We start from the raw sequence: 20378 nt of genomic DNA, 5'->3' as shown, positions 1-20378 counted from the left end.
TGTAAAGTATCCTTGATCATATTGTCATATTCCTTAATGTCCAAGAATTTGTTTTAGGAGGTACATAGGTCACCATGATTATTAATTCTTTTCCATCACTTTTTATCCTTATGCTTATCACTTCTGCGTTGTTCTTCCCATACCAAACCTTATCCACATTTATTTATTTCTTCGTCATAATCATAACTCCTCCTCCACCTTTACTCTCTATCCTTTCTCCATATATTATATTTATTATCCAAATTTATCTTTGTTTTTCATGCAATTTTGTCTCAGTCAAACACACTATATCAGGCTTCTCCACCATCATATAGTCTTGCAATTCCAATCTACTTGACAGTATCCCATCTATATTAGTATACATTACGGTCCACCCACTGCTCCTCTAGGGGTTCCTCCGTATTCCTTCTTTCCACATACCACTTTCTGACTCTCTCCTATAACTCTCCAAAAACTTTTCTTTTCCTCCTCAGACCGCTCATCATTTTTCCTTCTCGCCTCTTCCACCAATTCCTTATATCTTCTCCTCTCTTCCTCATTTCTATTCTTTCTCACAAACACCTCTTTACAACCTTCTATCTCTCTTAACTTTGATGTTCTATATAGGATATCCTCCGCAGATTGTTGTGACTTCAGTACTACTTTAATCGGTCTGCTCACTCCTCCTTATACGGACCCAGTCTATGGATCTCTTCCACTTCTTCTTGTAGGTCTTTTTTTTCATCATCATTTAGATTTTTGAACAGATCTCTTACCGTTTTTAATTCTTCCTTAATTCTCTTAGGCTTATATGTTATATTTTGTTCTTTCATCCCAAATATTAACACACTCTTCTTCTTTTCTGCTATTTCCCTTATCAATGTTTCCTTATTCTTCATTACATTAACCAGTTCCTTGGACCTTTCTTTTTTGTCTTCCTTCAACTGATCTTTAATTATTTCTTGTAATCCAACCATCTCTGCTTCCCTCGACTCAGTCCATTGTGTTTTCTTCAGTTCCCATTCCTTTCAAACCTTTCATTCTGCTCACTAATCATTTCCTTAAAGTCATCTTTCTCCTTTACTACTCTCTCCATTTTCTCCTCCAACCATCTCTTGTATTTTTCAACCTCCACTCTCAAGTGTGCATTCTCATCCACCAATTGTTTTTCATTTTCCTCCAGTCTCTTAACTCTTTCCTTCAAAGCCTTGCGGAATTCTCTATCCTGCTCCTCCTCACTCCTCTGAACTTTTAATTCCTTCACCAATTCCTCAAATCTCTTCTCCAACATTACCAATCTACCTTGCATTGTTGCCCCTGTTGAAGATGGACTCATGCTTTGACTGGCCACTTTCGGCTTTGATCCCTGGGCCTCATCAACATATTTTGAATTTGGTAATTTATTTCTTACCGGTCTATCCATTTTTTTCCTCTTCCTGGGAGCATGTGGGTGTGTGGTCACTGGCCTTGTGCCAGGTGGAGGTTCTCACACCTGGTAGCACTCTACACTCGTTCACTCGTGTGTGTGTGTGGATGCGTTGGCAGGCTGCTATGGCTGGTGTGTGTATTTACCTTTGTGTGGTTCCGTGTTGTCCCGCTCTGTCGTTTTTCTTAAAATCATGAGTGTGCTTCCACCCTTCTATGAGGTTCTCACATCTCTCCTATAAGTGGCCATCCCATGCCCTCTCGACATGTACCATTTTTTCCATGCCAATCATCACTCTGTATATTGCTATCAGGTCTCCCCTTTCTCTTCTGTTTTCCAGGGTTGGAAGTTGCATTCTTTTCAGTCTGTCTTCATAAGTCAAATCTCTTAAGTCAGGCACCATTTTCGTTGCAGCCCTCTGTACTTTCTCTAGTTTCCTTATGTGTTTCTTTAAGTTCGAGCCCACTGTATTGTTGCATATTCAAGCCTCGGTCTTATCATTGCAGTAATTATTTTCTTCATCATTTCTTCATCTAGATATACGAACGCCACTCTTATGTTCCTCAATAAGTTCAATACTTCTCCAATTATTTTGTTTATATGTCTCTCTGGCGATAGGTCATTGGTAATTGTCACCCCAAGGTCTTTTTCTTCATGACTGGTTTTATGTCTTCATTTCCTATCTTGTACATACTCCTGATTCTTCTTTCACTCTTGCCAAACTCTATTTTCTTGCATTTTGTCGTGTTGAACTCCATTTGCCATGTACAGCTCCATTTCCATATTCTGTCCAAGTCTTCCTGGAGTAGTTCGCAATCTTTGTCACATCTCACTTTTCTTAACAATTTTGCATCGTCTGCAAATAGGCTCACATAACTGGACACCCCATCCACCATGTCATTTATGTAGACTGCGAACATTACTGGTGCCAACACTGATCCCTGTGGAACTCCACTCTCCACCAATCCCCATTCTGATGGTCTGTCCTTAATTATTGTTCTCATTTCTCTTCCTACCAAAAGTCTTCCATCCATTTTAGTAAACTGCCATGCACTCCTCCTACCATTTCAAGTTTCCAGATCAGTCTCTGGTGTGGTACCTTATCAAAGGCCTTTTTTAAATCCAGATATATTCCATCAGCCCAACCATCTCTTTCCTGTATTACATCTATCACCCTCGAATAGTAACATATCAGGTTTGTCGTGCATGAACGCCCTTTCCTAAAACCAAATTGACACTCACAAAGTATGTCATTTTTCTCCAAGAAGTCTGTCCATCTATTCTTCACCACCCTCTCACACATCTTAGCTACCACACTTGTAAGTGACACTGGTCTATAGTTCAATGGGTCTCTCTTGTTACCTGATTTATAGATTGGGACAATGTTAGCTCTTTTCCAGTCTTGGGGCACTACACCTTCCCTTAATGAGGCATCAATTACTTCACAAACTTTTTCTGCCAATTGCTCCTGCATTCTCTTAAAATCCATCCTGATACCCCATCAGGTCCCACAGCTTTTCTCACTTCTAAACTCCCCATCATGTTCTTGATCTCCTCCACAGTTACTTGAAACTCCTTCATAATCCCTTTCTGTTCCATTACCAGTGGTTTGTCAAAAGCAGTCTCCTTTGTGAATACCTTCCGAAAGCATCCATTCATAGCCTCTGCCATTTCCTGGGATCTTCACTGTATACTCCATTTACTTCTAAACTTTCAATACTTTCTCTATTTTTGATGTTGTTGTTCACATGTCTGTAAAAAGCCTTGGTTGGTCTTTACATTTATCAATTATATCCTTTTCTTGTTTCTTTCTTTCTTCTCTTCTAATCAACACATATTCATTTCTTGCTCTTTTGTAACTTTCCCACTGCTTAATCCGTCTTTTCCTTCTCCACCTCTTCCATGCATCCTCTTTTCTTGTTCTAGCCTTTTCACATCTATCGTTAAACCAGTCCTGCTTTCCAACTTCTCTATGTTGTCTTATTGGTACAAATTTTTCTCACCTTCTTTGTATATTTTTATAAATTCCTTCCACTTTTCATTTGCTCCTTAGCACTCTTGAATTTCATCCAATTTGTCTCTTGAAAGAATTTCTTTAGGTTTCCAAAATCTGTCTTGGCATAATTCCATCTTCCCACTTTATATTCTTCATTTCTTCTAGATTTCTCTTCGTCTATCACCTTGAACTCCAAAACTGCATGATCACTCTTTGCTAAAGGGCACTCCACCCTCATCTCCTCAATGACCATTGGCTCTGTACTAAAGACCAAGTCCAGTCTTGACGATGCTCCTCTCCTCCAAACCTAGTATCTTCTTTGACCCACTGAGTTAACACATTTTCCATTGCCAGTGTCAATAGTGTATTTCCCCATGTTGTCTCTGATCCTTCCATTGACCAGTCCTCCCAACACACCTCTTTACAATTAAAATCTCCCATCATTATAGTTCGTTCACAGCCACCCAACATTTCTTCCAGACATGTTCCTGTATCACTTATCATTTCTTCATATTCCTGTACTGACCATGCATTTGTCTTAGGTGGTACGTACACCACTATGTAGTGCCTCTTTTTCCTTCATTAGTTTCTGCTCTGATCTTTAGCACTTCTGCCTTTCCCATACCTTTTTCACTTGATCCACCTTTATATCTTTTTAACCAGCAACATCACTCCTCCTCCCATCTTACCTACTCTATTTCTTTTCCAAACGTTATATTTCCTTCTCCAACCTTCATCAGGTCTTCTCCTCTCTCAGTTTTGTTTCAGTAAGACCCACAATATCTGGGTTCTTGTCCCTCAAGTAATCGTTGAGTTCTAAAATCCCGATATCACTCCATTTATGTTGGAATACATTACATTTCGCTCATATGTAAGTTTCTTTAGTCCTTTCTTGCTGTACTTTTCTGGGTTATGAACCACTTCCTCAGTCTCATATCCAAGATTCTCCAGAAAAACTCTTTCTTCTCTTCTTCTGTCCTCTCTTCATTTTTTTCAAAGCCTCCTTTCTCAACTCATTTAACATTTCTCTTTCCTTTTCACCGAGATCTCTTCTCAACCAAATCTTCCTTGTTGTTTCCTGCTGGGCTAGCCTCCATGACTTCTCCACCAATTCATCTACATCCTTTTGTGACTTAAGTTTGATTCTTATTGGCCTCATACCTTCTCTTGTGAACTTTCCAATTCTATGGAAGTCCTCTATTTCTTGTACTAGGTCTTTTCCTCCTCTTGCACCACATTAATGATATTATTTATCACCTTTTTATGTTTTTCTCTCTCCATTTTACTCGGTGTCTTATCCTCCTCCACACCAAATATCACCACACATCTCTTTTTGTCTACAGTTTCCCTCACCAATGTCTCATTTGACTTAATAACCTTCACCACTTTCTCAGCTATCTTCTCTTCTATGATCTGTTGATCTATAATTTCAGCAAGGCCCAAAGTTTTCTCCCCTGACTCTTTGATTTCCTTTTCCAGACTTGCAACTTTGTAATTTACCTCCTTTCTTTCCACTTCCTGACTTTTTCCATTCAGCCTGCTTCTCCATCACTTTTCCTAGAGATTCTCCACATTTTCGCAATTCACTTTAATTAGCTTAACTTCCTCTTTCAGTGCTGCATTTTCCTTCTTCATATCGGCACAGTCTCTTTTACATTGTCATAACTCGTTTCCAGGCCCTCATACTATATATATATATATATATATATATATATATATATATATATATATATATATATATATATATATATATATATATATAGGCTGTCACAGTGCAGTGGAGATGCTTGCACTTTGAGGGCCCCAGGATACCCCAAGAGCACAGATTCGAATCCTGGCCACGGTCCGAGATTAGGAAGGACATCCACTTTGGCTAAGGGTCTCCATCAGCTAAAACCAAAGTTCTCTATCTGGAGGCACCATTCCAGCCCTAACACTATTTCTAAACCAGATGTAAAACCTAGAAAAATAAAATGTATATATAATAATAATATTTTATCATCTATTATTTTTCTTTTATGTGTACTGAACAGGCACTCACATTGCTATTAAGGCCCCCAGTGTGGATGAGGCTCTGTTTCTCAACCTAAAGAGGTATCACTCCATTAATGTCCAACTAGTTTGTGATGTTAATGGGGTGATCCTCAGCTACTGTTCCCGATTCCCTGGTATTATTGCATTAAAAGTTTATCTAGCCAAGTACTGTATTAATTAGCATTTATGGTTTATGGTTTTAAAAGAAAACAGTGTTGCAAGCCTTATCAATTGATATAAATTAACAGCTGAAATGTTCAAAGTATAAGAGATCACTATAAAAAGATAATTAACTGACCAACTTATTTTGTACTTACTATAGAAACTGTTTTAATGGTGAGGTATTCCCTCGTAGGTGCTACACATGATGCTTTTGTGTGGACCAACTCGGATCTGAAGCAGCAGTTTGACAGAGGTCAGTTTGGGGACTTTGTACTGATTGGTGAGTATTTAACTTAAGATACATGAATGAATAGGTAAATATTTGTGAGTTATGCATTATAAATGATGAATAGCATTTATTGCCAGATAACCCATCACTACAGTTACTCCAAACCTATCTCATGTATATCTTCTTATTGATTGTATTTATTTTCTTCCACCTTTTTTTCCTCATACTTATATCAGAAGAAAACTTAGCAGCCATGTCATTCTGCAGGTGAAACCCTGCCTTACTGCATCGCTCAATCATTCTGAATCAGGATCCTATTATTGCAGGTGACAGTGGGTATCCACTAGAGCCACGTCTCATGGTCCCCATCATTAACCCCACCACACCAGCGGAGGAGCTCTACAACAAGAGCCATGCCCAGACAAGGGTCATTGTGGAGCAGACCAATGAAATCCTCAAAAATCGCTTCAAATAATGAGAAAACATCTCTACATAATTGAAAACAGTTATGTGAAGAGTACAACCTTATCATTGAAATCATTTTAAACACTTAATTTCATTCCTGATATAAATGTACAATATAATATGTACATGCACTTTTATAAATAAGGAATCTTTTCATAATATAATATATCACTTTCACAAATGTCTGCACTCTTCAGGGGGCTCCCTACAGTACAAGCCTCTGAAGTGTGCAAAAATAATAAATTCATGCATGCTTCTTCATAATTGCTGCATAAGCTTGGCATACCTGTTCCTACCCATGTGAGTATTTCTCATCATTTTTTATGTTTTTCATAGAAAAATATTAATATCATGGACATAAGATTTAACATAGTTCAGTCATGATTGTTCCTAGATTTGTGGTTACACAAACAAATGTTCCCTGATGTGGACTTACATTTAATGAAAATATGCACAAATAGACAATATTATACAAAAAACAGATATACAATAATTGACATGTGTGAGTGGCTGAGAGGTGTATGGGTTGTCAGCTAAACCTTCTAGAATTAATGATTTTTTTCAAGAAATTGTTTTAGGAAAAGATGTGTTTATTTGCTGAACACATTGTCATAAAGGTGTAGAAGGTAGTGAAGGAAACATGTGACCAGTTTCACCCTTAGGGCTTCTTTAGGGAATATGGCTTGCAGGCCAAGCTGTATATATCTCAAAGCTTTTGGAGAAATGTTATACTGTCATACCTCGCTGAAAACAAATCTCGCATATACACGAATCGGTAAAATATCCCATATTTCGCTGAGCACGACTTTGACTCGCGATTGCATGATTTGGTCTCTATTTGAATCTCCCGCTGGTCCTGGTGGATGAACGCGATCTCCCCTCCCAAGCGTCTTGGACTCGCCCCGAGGCTGGCGGTAGCACGCTGCCTCGCGCCACTCACTCTCTCCTTGTCGTGCTGTTACTGTGTGCAGACGTGATTCCCTTGCACTCTCTTGATTTCATCTTAGCCATGGCCAGTCAGAGGCCCATCACTTCGTATTTCAAGCCCTCTCCAACCAGCAAATAAACTAAATAAGGTACATACTAGTACTGTAGTTAAATAAAATGTGTTTGGTACTTCATTTATTTAACCCTTAACTTCCGGCGGTCGTATATAAACGTTTGTGTCAGAACGTCCGAAGTGACGGGATTCGTCCCAGTAATCAAGATTTTTGAAGAGGCGTAATTTTAAGTCTCTCGCGCTCTCTTGAGGCGGATGGTGAGTAGAAGTATCTGGCATCTTTTACCACACAAGTGTTTCCACAAGAGCTCCTAATTTTAGAGGTAACTGAACTGTTTTCCCGTTTTATGGGCGACACTTGGCAACTCCGGTGACGCTGGGTAGAAAGGTCAGTGATAACAGCGAAGGATCGGGTCAGATTGTAAATCACCATGGAGCAAGGCAGAACCCTTTTACTTAGCAGTGGTTCTGAGCTAGAAGAAAGTGACAGTGAATATATAGAAGAAGAAACTGGGGAAAGTGAAGAGACTAGTAGTGAGGACACGGATGTAGAGCATCATTCACCTGCTTTCTCAGGAGAACAGACAGAGAGACAGAGACTCTTACACAGTATAAGTGACAGTGAAGGCAATAATGATGAAGAACAGACTCCAGATAATGTGTCAAGGACACAGAGTGTTTCTAGGAGACGCAGGCATGCGCGTGCTCCTCGCGTTCTGGGGAGACGATCAAGGGGGCGTGGCAGAGGTGGCGCGAGACCCCGACCTGTCTTTCAATGGAGGAATTCAATGATGATTTTTCCCAGTTATGCCTGATTTATCTGTGTCTCCTGGCATAACAGCTGAATTCCCTCCTGTGCAACACAATTGTGACTATTTCATGGCGTTTCTCAGTGATGCTTTCTTGGACCATATAGTGAGTGAGAGCAACACTTTTCATGATGAAGAAACAGCAGATGATGATGATGTGCCATAGCTCTCACGAGAAAGAGTGGAAAACATCACAAGAAATGAACTCCTGACGTTCATAGCCGTCACGCTTCTTATGAGTCATTCGAGAAAAGCTTTGAGGTAACTCATCTGAGTCACACACGCGGCCTACACACATCAACACTTGTCAGAGAGAGAGAGAGAGAGAGAGAGAGAGAGAGAGAGAGAGAGAGAGAGAGAGAGAGTAATGCTTACACACACACACACACACACACACACACACACACACACACACACACACACACACACACACACACTGGATTTAAAAAGGCCTTTGATAAGGTACCACACCAGAGACTGATCTGGAAACTTGAAATGGTAGGAGGTGCATGGCAGTTTACTAAAATGGATGGAAGACTTTTGGTAGGAAGAGAAATGAGAACAATAATTAAGGACAGACCATCAGAATGGGGATTGGTGGAGAGTGGAGTTCCACAGGGATCAGTGTTGGCACCAGTAATGTTCGCAGTCTACATAAATGACATGGTGGATGGGGTGTCCAGTTATGTGAGCCTATTTGCAGACGATGCAAAATTGTTACGAAAAGTGAGATGTGACAAAGATTGCGAACTACTCCAGGAAGACTTGGACAGAATATGGAAATGGAGCTGTACATGGCAAATGGAGTTCAACACGACAAAATGCAAGAAAATAGAGTTTGGCAAGAGTGAAAGAAGAATCAGGAGTATGTACAAGATAGGAAATGAAGACATAAAACCAGTCATGAAGAAAAAGACCTTGGGGTGACAATTACCAATGACCTATCGCCAGAGAGACATATAAACAAAATAATTGGAGAAGTATTGAACTTATTGAGGAACATAAGAGTGGCGTTCGTATATCTAGATGAAGAAATGATGAAGAAAATAATTACTGCAATGATAAGACCGAGGCTTGAATATGCAACAATACAGTGGGCTCGAACTTAAAGAAACACATAAGGAAACTAGAGAAAGTACAGAGGGCTGCAACGAAAATGGTGCCTGACTTAAGAGATTTGACTTATGAAGACAGACTGAAAAGAATGCAACTTCCAACCCTGGAAAACAGAAGAGAAAGGGAGACCTGATAGCAATATACAGAGTGATGATTGGCATGGAAAAATGGATAGGGAAGATCTGTGTATGTGGAATGGAAGAATGTCGAGAGGGCATGGGAAAAAACTAAAAATGGCCACTTATAGGAGAGATGTGAAAAAATATAGCTTCCCTCATAGAAGGGTGGAAGCATGGAATAGTTTAGACGTGGAAGTGGTCAACGCAAGGAATATTCATGATTTTAAGAAAAAGCTGGACATTAATAGATATGGAGACGGGACAACACGAGCATAGCTCTTTTCCCGTATGTTACAATTAGGTAAATACAATTAGGTAAATACACACACACACACACACGTGTCTCAGAAATCAGTGATATATGACACACACACACACACACACACACACACACACACACACACACACACACACACACACACACACACACACACACACACATGTGTCTCAGAAATCAGTGATAATATGTCCTTCCTTCCTCTCTCTCTCTCTCTCTCTCTCTCTCTCTCTCTCTCTCTCTCTCTCTCACACTCTCTCAGAGAGAGAGAGAGAGAGAGAGAGAGAGAGAGAGAGAGAGAGAGAGAGAGAGAGAGAGAGAGAGAGAGAGAGAGAGAGAGAGAGAGCGGCGTCGCTCTCGGGCTGTTTCCTCTTGACTGGTCACACCGTGCCCGGAGGAGGAAACTTTGATAAGGCAATAACTAAACTCTCAGACGTCATATCGAGCTGGAAAGTACATCATTGTATTCAGAATAACACAGAGAAAATAATTATCAGTATTCAAACTGTGTTCTGACAATTTTAGGTGTACCATTTTTCCCGTCATTAGACAGGAAAAATATTTTAATCCCGGAAGTTAAGGGTTAATTTTTTTTCAGTCTTTTGGTAAAAAGTTTTTGGGGAGGATCATATTTTCCCATAACATCTTCTCCTCAGGAACCTAACTGTCTTTACATGATTAAGGAGAGTTGAGTGATCCTGGATCACAGCTGTATATCACCTACAGAGTGGTTCATTGCTAAGTCAACTCTCCTTAATCATGAATAACATTTCTCCAAAAGCTTTGAGATATATACAGCTTGGCCTGCAACCCATAATTCCCTAAAGAACCCCTATGGGTGAAAATGGTCACATGGTTCCTTCACTACCTTCCACACCTCATGACAATGTTCTCAGCAAATAAACACGTCTTTTCCTGAAACAATTTCTTGAAAAAACACTACTTCTGAAACATCATATGGCTAAATGTTAAAATGAATCTAATAGCACTAGTTCAGGAGGTGCTGTGAACCTTCCATTAAAGCTAATTGTGATCTCGTTGAATGTTTCCCTTTGTGTCTCACAACTCAAGGGGGTAGTCACAGCCTACCCTCTAAAGACAGCTCTCCTTCTTCACACAAAACTACATGCACTTACCACACATACACCCTTCACTCCAAATCAAAATTTAAAAGAAAAATGGGACCCAAAATAAACAACGCCTCGGAGTCCCCCTCTGGGGAGGGGACCAAACGTGTCCCCAGCTCGGACACCTCTCCTGTTGAAGACCACAAATGCCTTGACACCTCCCTCAACTTTTTCTACATTAACTTCTGCAACATTCGCGGTCTTAGATCTAATTTTCAATCTGTGGAACACCACCTCTCCTCTACTAAACCTCATCTTCTTTTCCTCACCGAAACACAACTGTCTGAGGCAATTGACAGTAGCCCCTTCTCTGTTCCCTCCTACTTTCTCTATTCTCATTTTCATTCCAAAGTAGGATGTTGCGTCTATGTACGCAACGACTTAACTTGCTCTCATGCCCACGCTCTTGAGTCTTCCGAGTCTTCCACCATCTGGCTACGACTTAACAGTCACTCTCAAACTAAATTCATCTGTGCTGTTTATCTCTTCCCTAACTCTTCTAACTATAGTAATTTCTTCGACTACTTAACTTCTAAAGTGGAACACATTCTGTCCCTCTACCTTTTCGGTGAGATTTCCACTCTTGGAAATTTCAATGTTCACCACCAGCTTTGGCTTTCCTCTCCCTTCACTGACCACCCTGGTGAACTAGCCTTCAACTTTGCTATCCTCCATGACCTAGAGCAACTGGTGCAACACCCTACTCGTATTCCTGACCGTCTTGGAGACACGCCCAACATTCTTGATCTCTTCCTCACCTCTAACCCTTCTGCTTATGCTGTCACCCTTTCATCTCCGTTGGGTTCCTCCGATCACAATCTCATTTCTGTATCTTGTCCTATTTTTCCAATCCCTCCGCAGGATCCCCCAAAGCGAAGGTGCCTTTGGCATTTTGCCTCTGCCAGTTGGGGGGACCTGAGGAGGTATTATGCCGATTTTCCCTGGAATGATTATTGCTTCCATGTCTCTGTTATGCTGAACGCATAACAGAGGTGTTAGTATCTGGCATGGAGGCGTACATTCCTCATTCTTTTTCTCAACCTAAACCTTCTAAACCTTGGTTTAACTAAGCATGTTCTCGTGCTATACATGATAGAGAGGTTGCCCACAAAAGGTGCTTGAGCCTTCCATCTCCTGAATCTCATGCACTTTATATCTCTGCCCGGAATCATGCCAAGTCTGTTCTTCAACTTGCCAAACACTCTTTCATAAATAGAAAATGTCAAAATCTTTCAAACTCAAACTCTCCTCGTGACTTCTGGCATCTAGCCAAAAACATCTCAAATAACTTCACTTCTTCATCTTTCCCTCCTTTATTTCATCCTGATGGCACCACTGCCATCTCTTCTGTCTATACAGATGAACTCTTTTCTCAAACCTTTGCTCACAACTCCACTTTGGACGATTCTGGGCTTGTCCCTTCCTCTCCTCCTCCCTCTGACTATTTCATGTCTACAATCAAAATTCTTCATAATGATGTTTTCCATGCCCTTGCTGGCCTAAACCCTCTGAAGGCTTAAGGCGGTGTCACACTAGCACTTTTTCCGTCGACTAATGCGATTTCCGTCGATTTTTCACCATTCCGCATGAACTTATCGCATGAATTTGTCAGACGATAGGGATCGTTTCCGTCGGCAAATTTTCCGCTTTTGTTTACATACCAAGACCGAGACCACAAGACTTGCCGCGTCTCCTCAACCTGCTGCTACGTGCATTGGTTCTACCACTCCACTTTAGTAGTTTAGAATGGAGGGAAAACAGCATCCAAGGTGGACACGTCTTTCAGAGGAGTTCCTTGTGGAGAACATAAGGAGCCATAAGTGCCTGTGGGACCACACGGACAACTCGTACCTGAAGAAAACCCTGAAAAGAGCGGCATACAATACTATCACGTGTGCCCTCCGAGACAGCTTCCCAGAACTTACCAACATTACAGCAGGTAATGAGAACGATCAATTTCCTCTTTCCTTGTAGGCTGATTAACCATAGATAGAATATAAAGGGTATTATGGAAATATGCATAGCCATTTTTCTCAAATAGGGTAATTTATCTTTGGAATACCATGCCTTCCTTTAACACTTTGTGATGGACCTCACTGCCTGGTTGGCTCGCTCTCTCTCTCTCTCTCTCTCTCTCTCTCTCTCACACACACACACACAAAGAAAAAAATAAATACAAGATTAAAATATAGAAAATAACAACCACCAACAAACTAACCATAAAATATAACTGCGAAAAAAATTCCAACTTAACCTCAACCTAACCACCTTCCTCCACCTTGTCAGGGTTTAAAAGATTGCTAATGGCACACCTTGGTGATAAGCTGTATGAATACTGCCATGTACGCCATGGACAATTCACACAGAATTCTAATTACACATCTTGTAATTGTAGTGATCCCCTACACTGTGGCATGTTGGCTATTTTTTCTGGGCCAAATATCCTTTTTCATTTTTAGATAGTATTTTCCCCAGAAACTACAGAGTACTTGTTATAAAATTTGAAAGTCAACCTAACCTAGTCAATGTAGCCAAACTTAACCTAAACCTAACCATAACCAAGAGCAAGTGGACCCCACAGTGGTATGATTTTATTTGTTTTCATTTTCTTTTTTATTTGGGAATGTGGGTTAGGTCAAGTTTACCAAGATTTTATGTATTTTTAGGTTTCTCCCTTTTTGGTGGTTTTGGTGGTGTATAAGAGGGGATATGATAGAGTTATTTCAAATGTTCTCAGATACAAACTACATAGATTTGAGATCTTTCTTTACCTTAGAGGAGGCAAATAGGACTAGAAATCATGGCAGGAAGATTAGAAAGCAAGGCTGCAGGTTAGATATAAGAAAATATTTCTTTAGCCATAGGGTGGTAGACTTCTGGAAGTCATTGCCAGAGACGGTTGTAAATAGCACTAGTTTGACAATGTTGAAAAACAGATTAGATAAGCACTTAAATCTATTATATTTATAATTATGTATAGCGCTGCATGATAGTTTTTATAAGAAATTTACTATAGTTAAACAAGACATGATCCCCATGTATGGGGACCACAAATTGTAGAGGATTTCGCTGCAGGACTTAGCCCTGTTAATGGGCCAAATATTTAAAATTAGTATATAATGTATTGTGTACTTGTAAGTGTATCTTTAAGTACTGATGACAAGGTCGCTGTGTGACTGATACAGGATAACCTAGATGGGCCCTGGTGGCCCTTTGTTATCCTATTATTTATGTTATGTGATGTTATGTTATGTTAGGTTACGGTTAAGTTGGAATCTTTTTTGTAGTTGCATTTTATGGTTAGTTTGTTGGTGGTTGTTATATTCTATTTGAATCTTGTATTTGAGAGAGAGAGAGAGAGAGAGAGAGAGAGAGAGAGAGAGAGAGAGAGAGAGAGAGAGAGTGCCAACCAGGCCGAGGTCCTTAATCACATAAGTGTTAAATCTTCCCCCCTGCCCCCATACTGAAATATACCTCAGAAAAAAGTTTTTGAGGTGCTGTAATTTATATCTTAAACTAAAGGAAACCTAACCAAACATCAAGCCAACTAAATCTAATTCAACTTAACCAAACCTAACCTAACTTAAAGAAAGCTAACCTAACCTAACCACACATGATGAAACTTTCATCTTCCAATCATTATTTTATATATATATATATATATATATATATATATATATATATATATATATATATATATATATATATTTTTTTTTTTTTTTTTTTTTTTTTTTCAGAACAAGTGAGATCGAAGTATAACAACCTTCGGGCTTACTTCATGAAGGTGTACCGCAAGGTACAAGCAACCCCAAGTGGTTCAGCTGGCCACTATACATCAAAGTGGGAGTTATTTGATGTTCTGTCCTTTCTGAAGGACACATTAAATAACTATACCACAAAGGCCAGTGATTCCTTCACAGCTGAGGTAAGCACAGTGCTATGATAGTATGTTTTTCTTCTTTTTGGTGAATTCCAGTGGTAACAGCCATCTTTAATTAATCAAGAAAACTTTTATTCTCTCTCTCTCTCTCCCTCAATTCTGATATAATTTTACTTTATTCTTTTCTGCACAGGCAAGTGCGGCAGTGGACACCTTCTCCATCGTCATTCATGAAGATGGGATACAGGAGGCGTCCATTGCATCCCCTAGCAGCTCCTCAACTCCTTCACCTTTATATTCTTACACCTCATCGCCATCTCCCTGTACTACTTCATTACCTTCACCGTTGTGTGAAGGTAATACAGCTGAAGTAGAGGCACCTTCACCAGTGGCAGGCAGTGCATTGCTGTCAACAGGAATGACACCTGTTCACTCTTCTGGCACTACCTCATCAAGCAAACGCAAGAGGAGACATGACATAAGCCACATTGAGGAAGAGTGCAGAGAAGCCCTACAAAACCTAAATGAGGCAAATAAAGAAAAAGATGATTTCAGTTTCAGTTTTGGCAGGATGGTGACACACTGGATGCGTGACCTGCCCTCTGCTGAAAGGATGTCAGCAGCCTTTCAGCTATTGGGAGTGATGAAAAATTATAATTCAAGGCAAAATATATAAAGTTGTCTCAAGTCAAGCATATTTTATTTCATCACAGAAGCACAATTTTTCAAAACAGTAAAAATTAAAATATGATGCCTCTCTCAGGAAATACAGTTAATATTTATGTCTGTTATTTTAATGCAAAAAAAAGTTTGTTGTTACTAATAATGATATTTAAAAGGTAGCAGAGAAAGTATGAAGGCATGTAAACTTATACAAGGGTAACACTCCCTTATTCATGATCAATACCAGAAAAGAAAAAGGAAAAAAATAGCAAACTGTAATTTATCTTATTAATGGAAATAACATTCATCCCAACTGTTATTGTTATAACCATAGCAAGTAAACTTCATCCATTTTAAATTAATCCCCATATCACAAATAAACATAATCCATATTATAAAACTTACTACACTATAATATTAATCCAACCTATACAACTTAGTACAAAAACACTTTATCCAGACTATAGATCATGCAGCAAAAAAACTTAATCCTGACCAATATTACATATATAAGAATATATACAATTGAAACATTTATTCATAGCAGAATTAGTGCATGAGCATTCTCTCTGCTTGCCAAGGGACACTTCCTTCATTATTGAAGTATTCTTCAAATGTTTCCCGCACCACCTTAGCATCATTACTGTGACCTCGGCCAATGGGTGGTAGTCTCTGAAATGCTTCCTAGAGGACGTCTTCCACTTCTTCATGCCTATGCTCTCCATGTGTGTTGTGCTTTTTTCCAGAATTTACCCGTAGATAATTGTGGAGTACTACAGTGGCAAGAACTATATCTTTAACATTCTCAGATGTGTTGATAGGTTTTTTGTAAATCTGAAATCTACCAGCCATTATTCCAAAAGCATTTTCAGATGTACGCCTTGCACGTGACAGAAGATAGTTGAAAACTAGCTTTTCATTGGGTAGGTCTTTCCCAGGATATGGCTTCATGAGGTATGTTTTGAGAGGAAAGGCATCATCACCAACTATTACAAAAGGACACTGCCTCCTGGTGAATGGAATAGAGGTAGAAGATGGAATATTTATTTTTTTTCCCTCGATAGCATCTCTGAGGCCACATCTCTCCCACACTCCAGCATCACTAGCTCGACCACTAGCACCTACGTCAACATACATGAATTTCTAGTCTGCATCTACAAGTGCCATCATGATGAGACTAAAATGACCCTTGTAGTCATAATATTCAGACCCAGAACGTGATGGCTTAGAAATTAGTACCCTCTTGCCATCTAGAGCCCCAATGCACATAGGAAAATTCCACCTTGCATAGTACTGGCTTGCAACATGCTGCCACTCACTTTGGTTTCTCGGTAGATGAAGGTACTGTGGCTGCAGAACTTGGTAGATGGCTCTACATACTGAAGGTATTATTGAAGAGATGAGGTTGTGGCTGATGCGAAACTGGTAGGCGAGTGAAACTTGAGATTCCCCTGAAATTATGAATGGCGTAAGTCATGGTGTATGGTAAATATTTGCTTGCATACAACATTCTAAAGTCAACTGGGGTGATTCAGATCTAGCTTTGATAAACACTTATCTAGTTTCCATTTACTCTTCTGTATTGTTGTATAACTTTATCAAGGTCAAACAATATTTGTAATACCAATATAACTGAACCATGAAAGCTTTAAGTAAAAAGTTTTACCTGTCTCAATGGCAAGAACTAATCAAGCTGAAACATTAGAAACCCTGACATATATACTACAAATTTATAATAACAGCACCACAGATTTCTTAAAATTCTTTTTTACTATGTTAGGTTAGGTTATTTTTCTACAAGTTAGGTGAGATTAGGAAAAATAGTAAGTGGTTCTGAAAGTGAGTGGGTGCACTTGCAAAATATATATCAGTAAATTTACAGTAGTTAACTTTTTTCCTGGCATTTCTTAGGCTAACTTAACATCAGTCAGTTACAAAAATATGCACTCTTATAGAGTGACGGTCCCGCATGGCTCAGTTGCTAGGAGCAGGCCAAAGCTGTCAGTTATGCATTTTCTGCTGCAGTGTTACCATGCTGCTCCCCTACATACTGTCAGCGAGCTATGTCACACACTGATACACTCTCGAACTCTCAACCACACTATTGTGTGTATGTGTGGGATAATTTTTATGTCGGCAGACAAGCATCGTGTGTGCGTAACCACAGCAGAAAGTGCTTACCTGGCAACTTGGGCCCGTGCCTAGCAGCTGAGTTAGGTGGGACCGTCATTCTTCAGGTGTGCCCAAAAATATACCTCTACTTATCATTGAGACTAACCTGTGGCTAAGTAACGAAGTGTCAGTGTCAAACGCTCTCCTGCAGTGACAGCTTTCCTCATCTTAGTGTCACTTTTGGCCATGAGAGGTGTTACTAACTCAAGAAGTCTGTGGTACTGGTCCTTGTCCAGCCTGGTCCAGTTCTTCAGAGTCTCGTGATTCTCTAAACTCAGCTCTTTCAACAGCCTGTGGTACACACTTTCACTTTCCCGACGAGCTAACCATGAACGCATCCATGCGCGCTTTTTGGCTTGTTTAGCTCGTCTAAGTTTCGTAATACACAGTATTACTTTCAGAGCAGCATATCTTTGCCGCAGCGTGGCCTCCATGTTTGTTTACATTATCGTCCGTGTTGGCGGGAAGTGACGACAGAAAGTGACGACGAAACACAGTTTGTGTGTGACAGGCCGCAGCCAAAATATTGTCGATTTTCTGAAAAACGACGGAAAAAGTGCTAGTGTGACACCGCCTTTATGGACCTGATGGGGTCCCTCCTATTGTTCTCAAAAACTGTGCTTCTGTGCTTGCACCTTGCCTGGCCAAACTCTTCCAACTTTGTCTATCGACTTCTACCTTTCCTTCCTGCTAGAAGTTCGCCTACATTCAACCTGTTCCTAAAAAGGGTGACCGTTCTAGCCCCTCAAACTACCGTCCTATAGCTTTAATCTCTTGCTTGTCTAAAGTTTTTGAATCTATCCTGAATAGGAAGATTTTGTTTGGCACAAAATATTTTTTGTACTTTGAAAACTTTAGAGGCATTTGGTGAGCTCAATGTGATGCCTCATAGAGTCCAGACATCAAGAAATCATCGACATTTGTATACTCTATACAATAAACCTTCAACAACAACAACAACAACTTCCCCCCTCTCTCTCTCTCTCTCTCTCTCTCTCTCTCTCTCTCTCTCTCTCTCTCTCCTGTAAGTCAAATTAATGACTCGTCTGAATAGAAAAGCTCACCCAGTTGCTCCAGTGAACCTGAAATAATAGTAGTAGTAGTAGTAGTAGTAGTAGTAGTAGTAGTAGTAGTAGTAGTTGTTGTTGTTGTTGTTGTTGTTGTTGTTGTTGTTGTTGTTGTTGTTGTAGAAGAAGAAGAAGAAGTAGAAGTGGTGGTGGTGGTGGTGGTGGTGGTGGTCGAAGGAGGAGAATAGAAGTAGTGGTAGAATAAAACAAATAAAGAATGAAGAAAACAGAGTAAATACTGGCAAAGTATCCCTAAACGTGTTAATACAGTGTCAGTCCTGAAAAACGTGAGGTACCAACCTACATGTTTGCTAGCCTAATATATTACTATCATTTTATACTACTATCTTTACTATCTTACTATCCTACAATCTTTACCATCTTAACTACTATCTTAGCGGTGGTTCTCTGTGGCAAACTTGTACATCCATCCCAGTTTGGCGCCACAATTGTTGCCTTGCATGACACATCCCTCACCATGTGCCGCCCTGTTACAATCACTCCCTCCTCAACCTCACTGCAAAAAACCACTGTTCTAACTATCAAGGCTGGATGGATGGATTTTGGCTTAGGCGCCACAACATCAAAGGTCATCTGGCACCGCTACAATAAAAAAAACCGTAAAAAAAAAAACTAACTAGAAGCGATTAAAAACTATAAAAGAAAAAAAAACACTAAAAAAATCAACTAAAAGCAATTAAAAACTATGAAATTAAAAGTATCTAATAATGCAAATAAAGTAAATAAAACATTAAAATACATATTATAAAATAAAATTAAAATTCACAGATTGGGGAAAAGGCCAGCTTCCCCCAGGTACCTAAAAACATGATGGCCAGGGGCCAGGCACGCTGGTCCGAGGACCTTAGAGATAATAGGCACCGCTATCTCTAAGGCGACACCAGTAGAGGTAGTGGTGTCGTGAGTCAATCAAACCGGGGCACTCCACCAGCAGGTGCTGCACCGTAAGTGGCACCAGGCAGTCATCACAATAGGGTTGAGGGTCCCTGGTCAACAGGTATCTCTGTGTAAGATACGCATGACTTATTCGCAGTCGCGTTAATGATATCTGTGTACAGCAGTCGCGGATATGGGTGTATGTCCAGTCAGGGAGAATGGAAGTGGTGATCTTTCCCGTTTCCGAGGTGGCAACCCCCGTTTGCCACCTCCTCTGCCATCTTACAACAATTGCCAGACAAATGCACTGGAATACATCCTGAAACGGGACAGGGGCAGGGGGTGGAGCGCGACTTGCTGCCTCTTTAGCAAGGCAATCTGCGTGTTCATTCCCGGGAACACCAACGTGACCAGGGACCCAGCAGAAGCCAACACGATATCCTCTTTTTCGTAAGCAAATATAGCCACTCTAAAGCTGATAAAACCAATGGGTGAAGGGAAAAAATGGAGGAGAGAGCAGTAAGAGCACTGCGAGTCACTAAAAATTGTAAAACAAGAAACCGGGAGAGTGAAAATTATCTGTAAAGCAAGAACTATGGCAGACAGCTCTGCAGTAAAGACAGACACCACTGAAGGAAGACTGCCAGACCGGTAGAAGGAGGGAAAAACCACACTAAACCCAACACCTGCTTCGGACTTGGAACCATCAGTAAAGACAGGGATGGCTTCAGAATGGGTAGAATAGTGCTCTAAAAACCATGTGTGGGACAGAGCTGGCGGGAGATTCTTCTTGCCATCCATGGCAGGAGGGCATAACGAGACACCCTATTACTCATCTTCCTGTGTGGCAGCTAGTGCTCTTTTGCAGTCATTGGCTGCAAACACAGTGGGATCATTCTACTGTACTCAAGTGTCTTAAGTGCTCCCCTACTACTTGTGTTGACTGGTGGAGTTTCTGCT

At 40.2% G+C, this 20378-nt stretch overlaps 2 protein-coding genes across 2 annotated transcripts; one reads left to right on the top strand and one right to left on the bottom strand.

Moving 5' to 3' along the window:
- The first annotated feature begins 12268 nt into the window (after window positions 1–12268).
- On the top strand, window positions 12269–15533 carry LOC123502378. The gene is made up of 3 exons (XM_045251554.1): window positions 12269–12678; window positions 14477–14664; window positions 14813–15533. Exons 1-3 carry the CDS (start codon window positions 12486–12488, stop codon window positions 15293–15295), a joined length of 864 nt encoding a protein of 287 aa, XP_045107489.1. The 5' UTR covers window positions 12269–12485; the 3' UTR covers window positions 15296–15533.
- LOC123502519 lies at window positions 14755–17888 on the bottom strand. Its single transcript, XM_045251642.1, has 2 exons — window positions 17561–17888; window positions 14755–16733 (listed from the first exon to the last, which is right to left on the bottom strand). Exons 1-2 carry the CDS (start codon window positions 17886–17888, stop codon window positions 16426–16428), a joined length of 636 nt encoding a protein of 211 aa, XP_045107577.1. The 3' UTR covers window positions 14755–16425.
- Window positions 17889–20378: the final 2490 nt, after the last annotated feature.

Source organism: Portunus trituberculatus, chromosome 11, assembly GCF_017591435.1.
Source record: "Portunus trituberculatus isolate SZX2019 chromosome 11, ASM1759143v1, whole genome shotgun sequence".
NCBI lineage: Eukaryota > Metazoa > Arthropoda > Malacostraca > Decapoda > Portunidae > Portunus > Portunus trituberculatus.
This window is presented reverse-complemented; position numbering and strand designations above follow the sequence as displayed.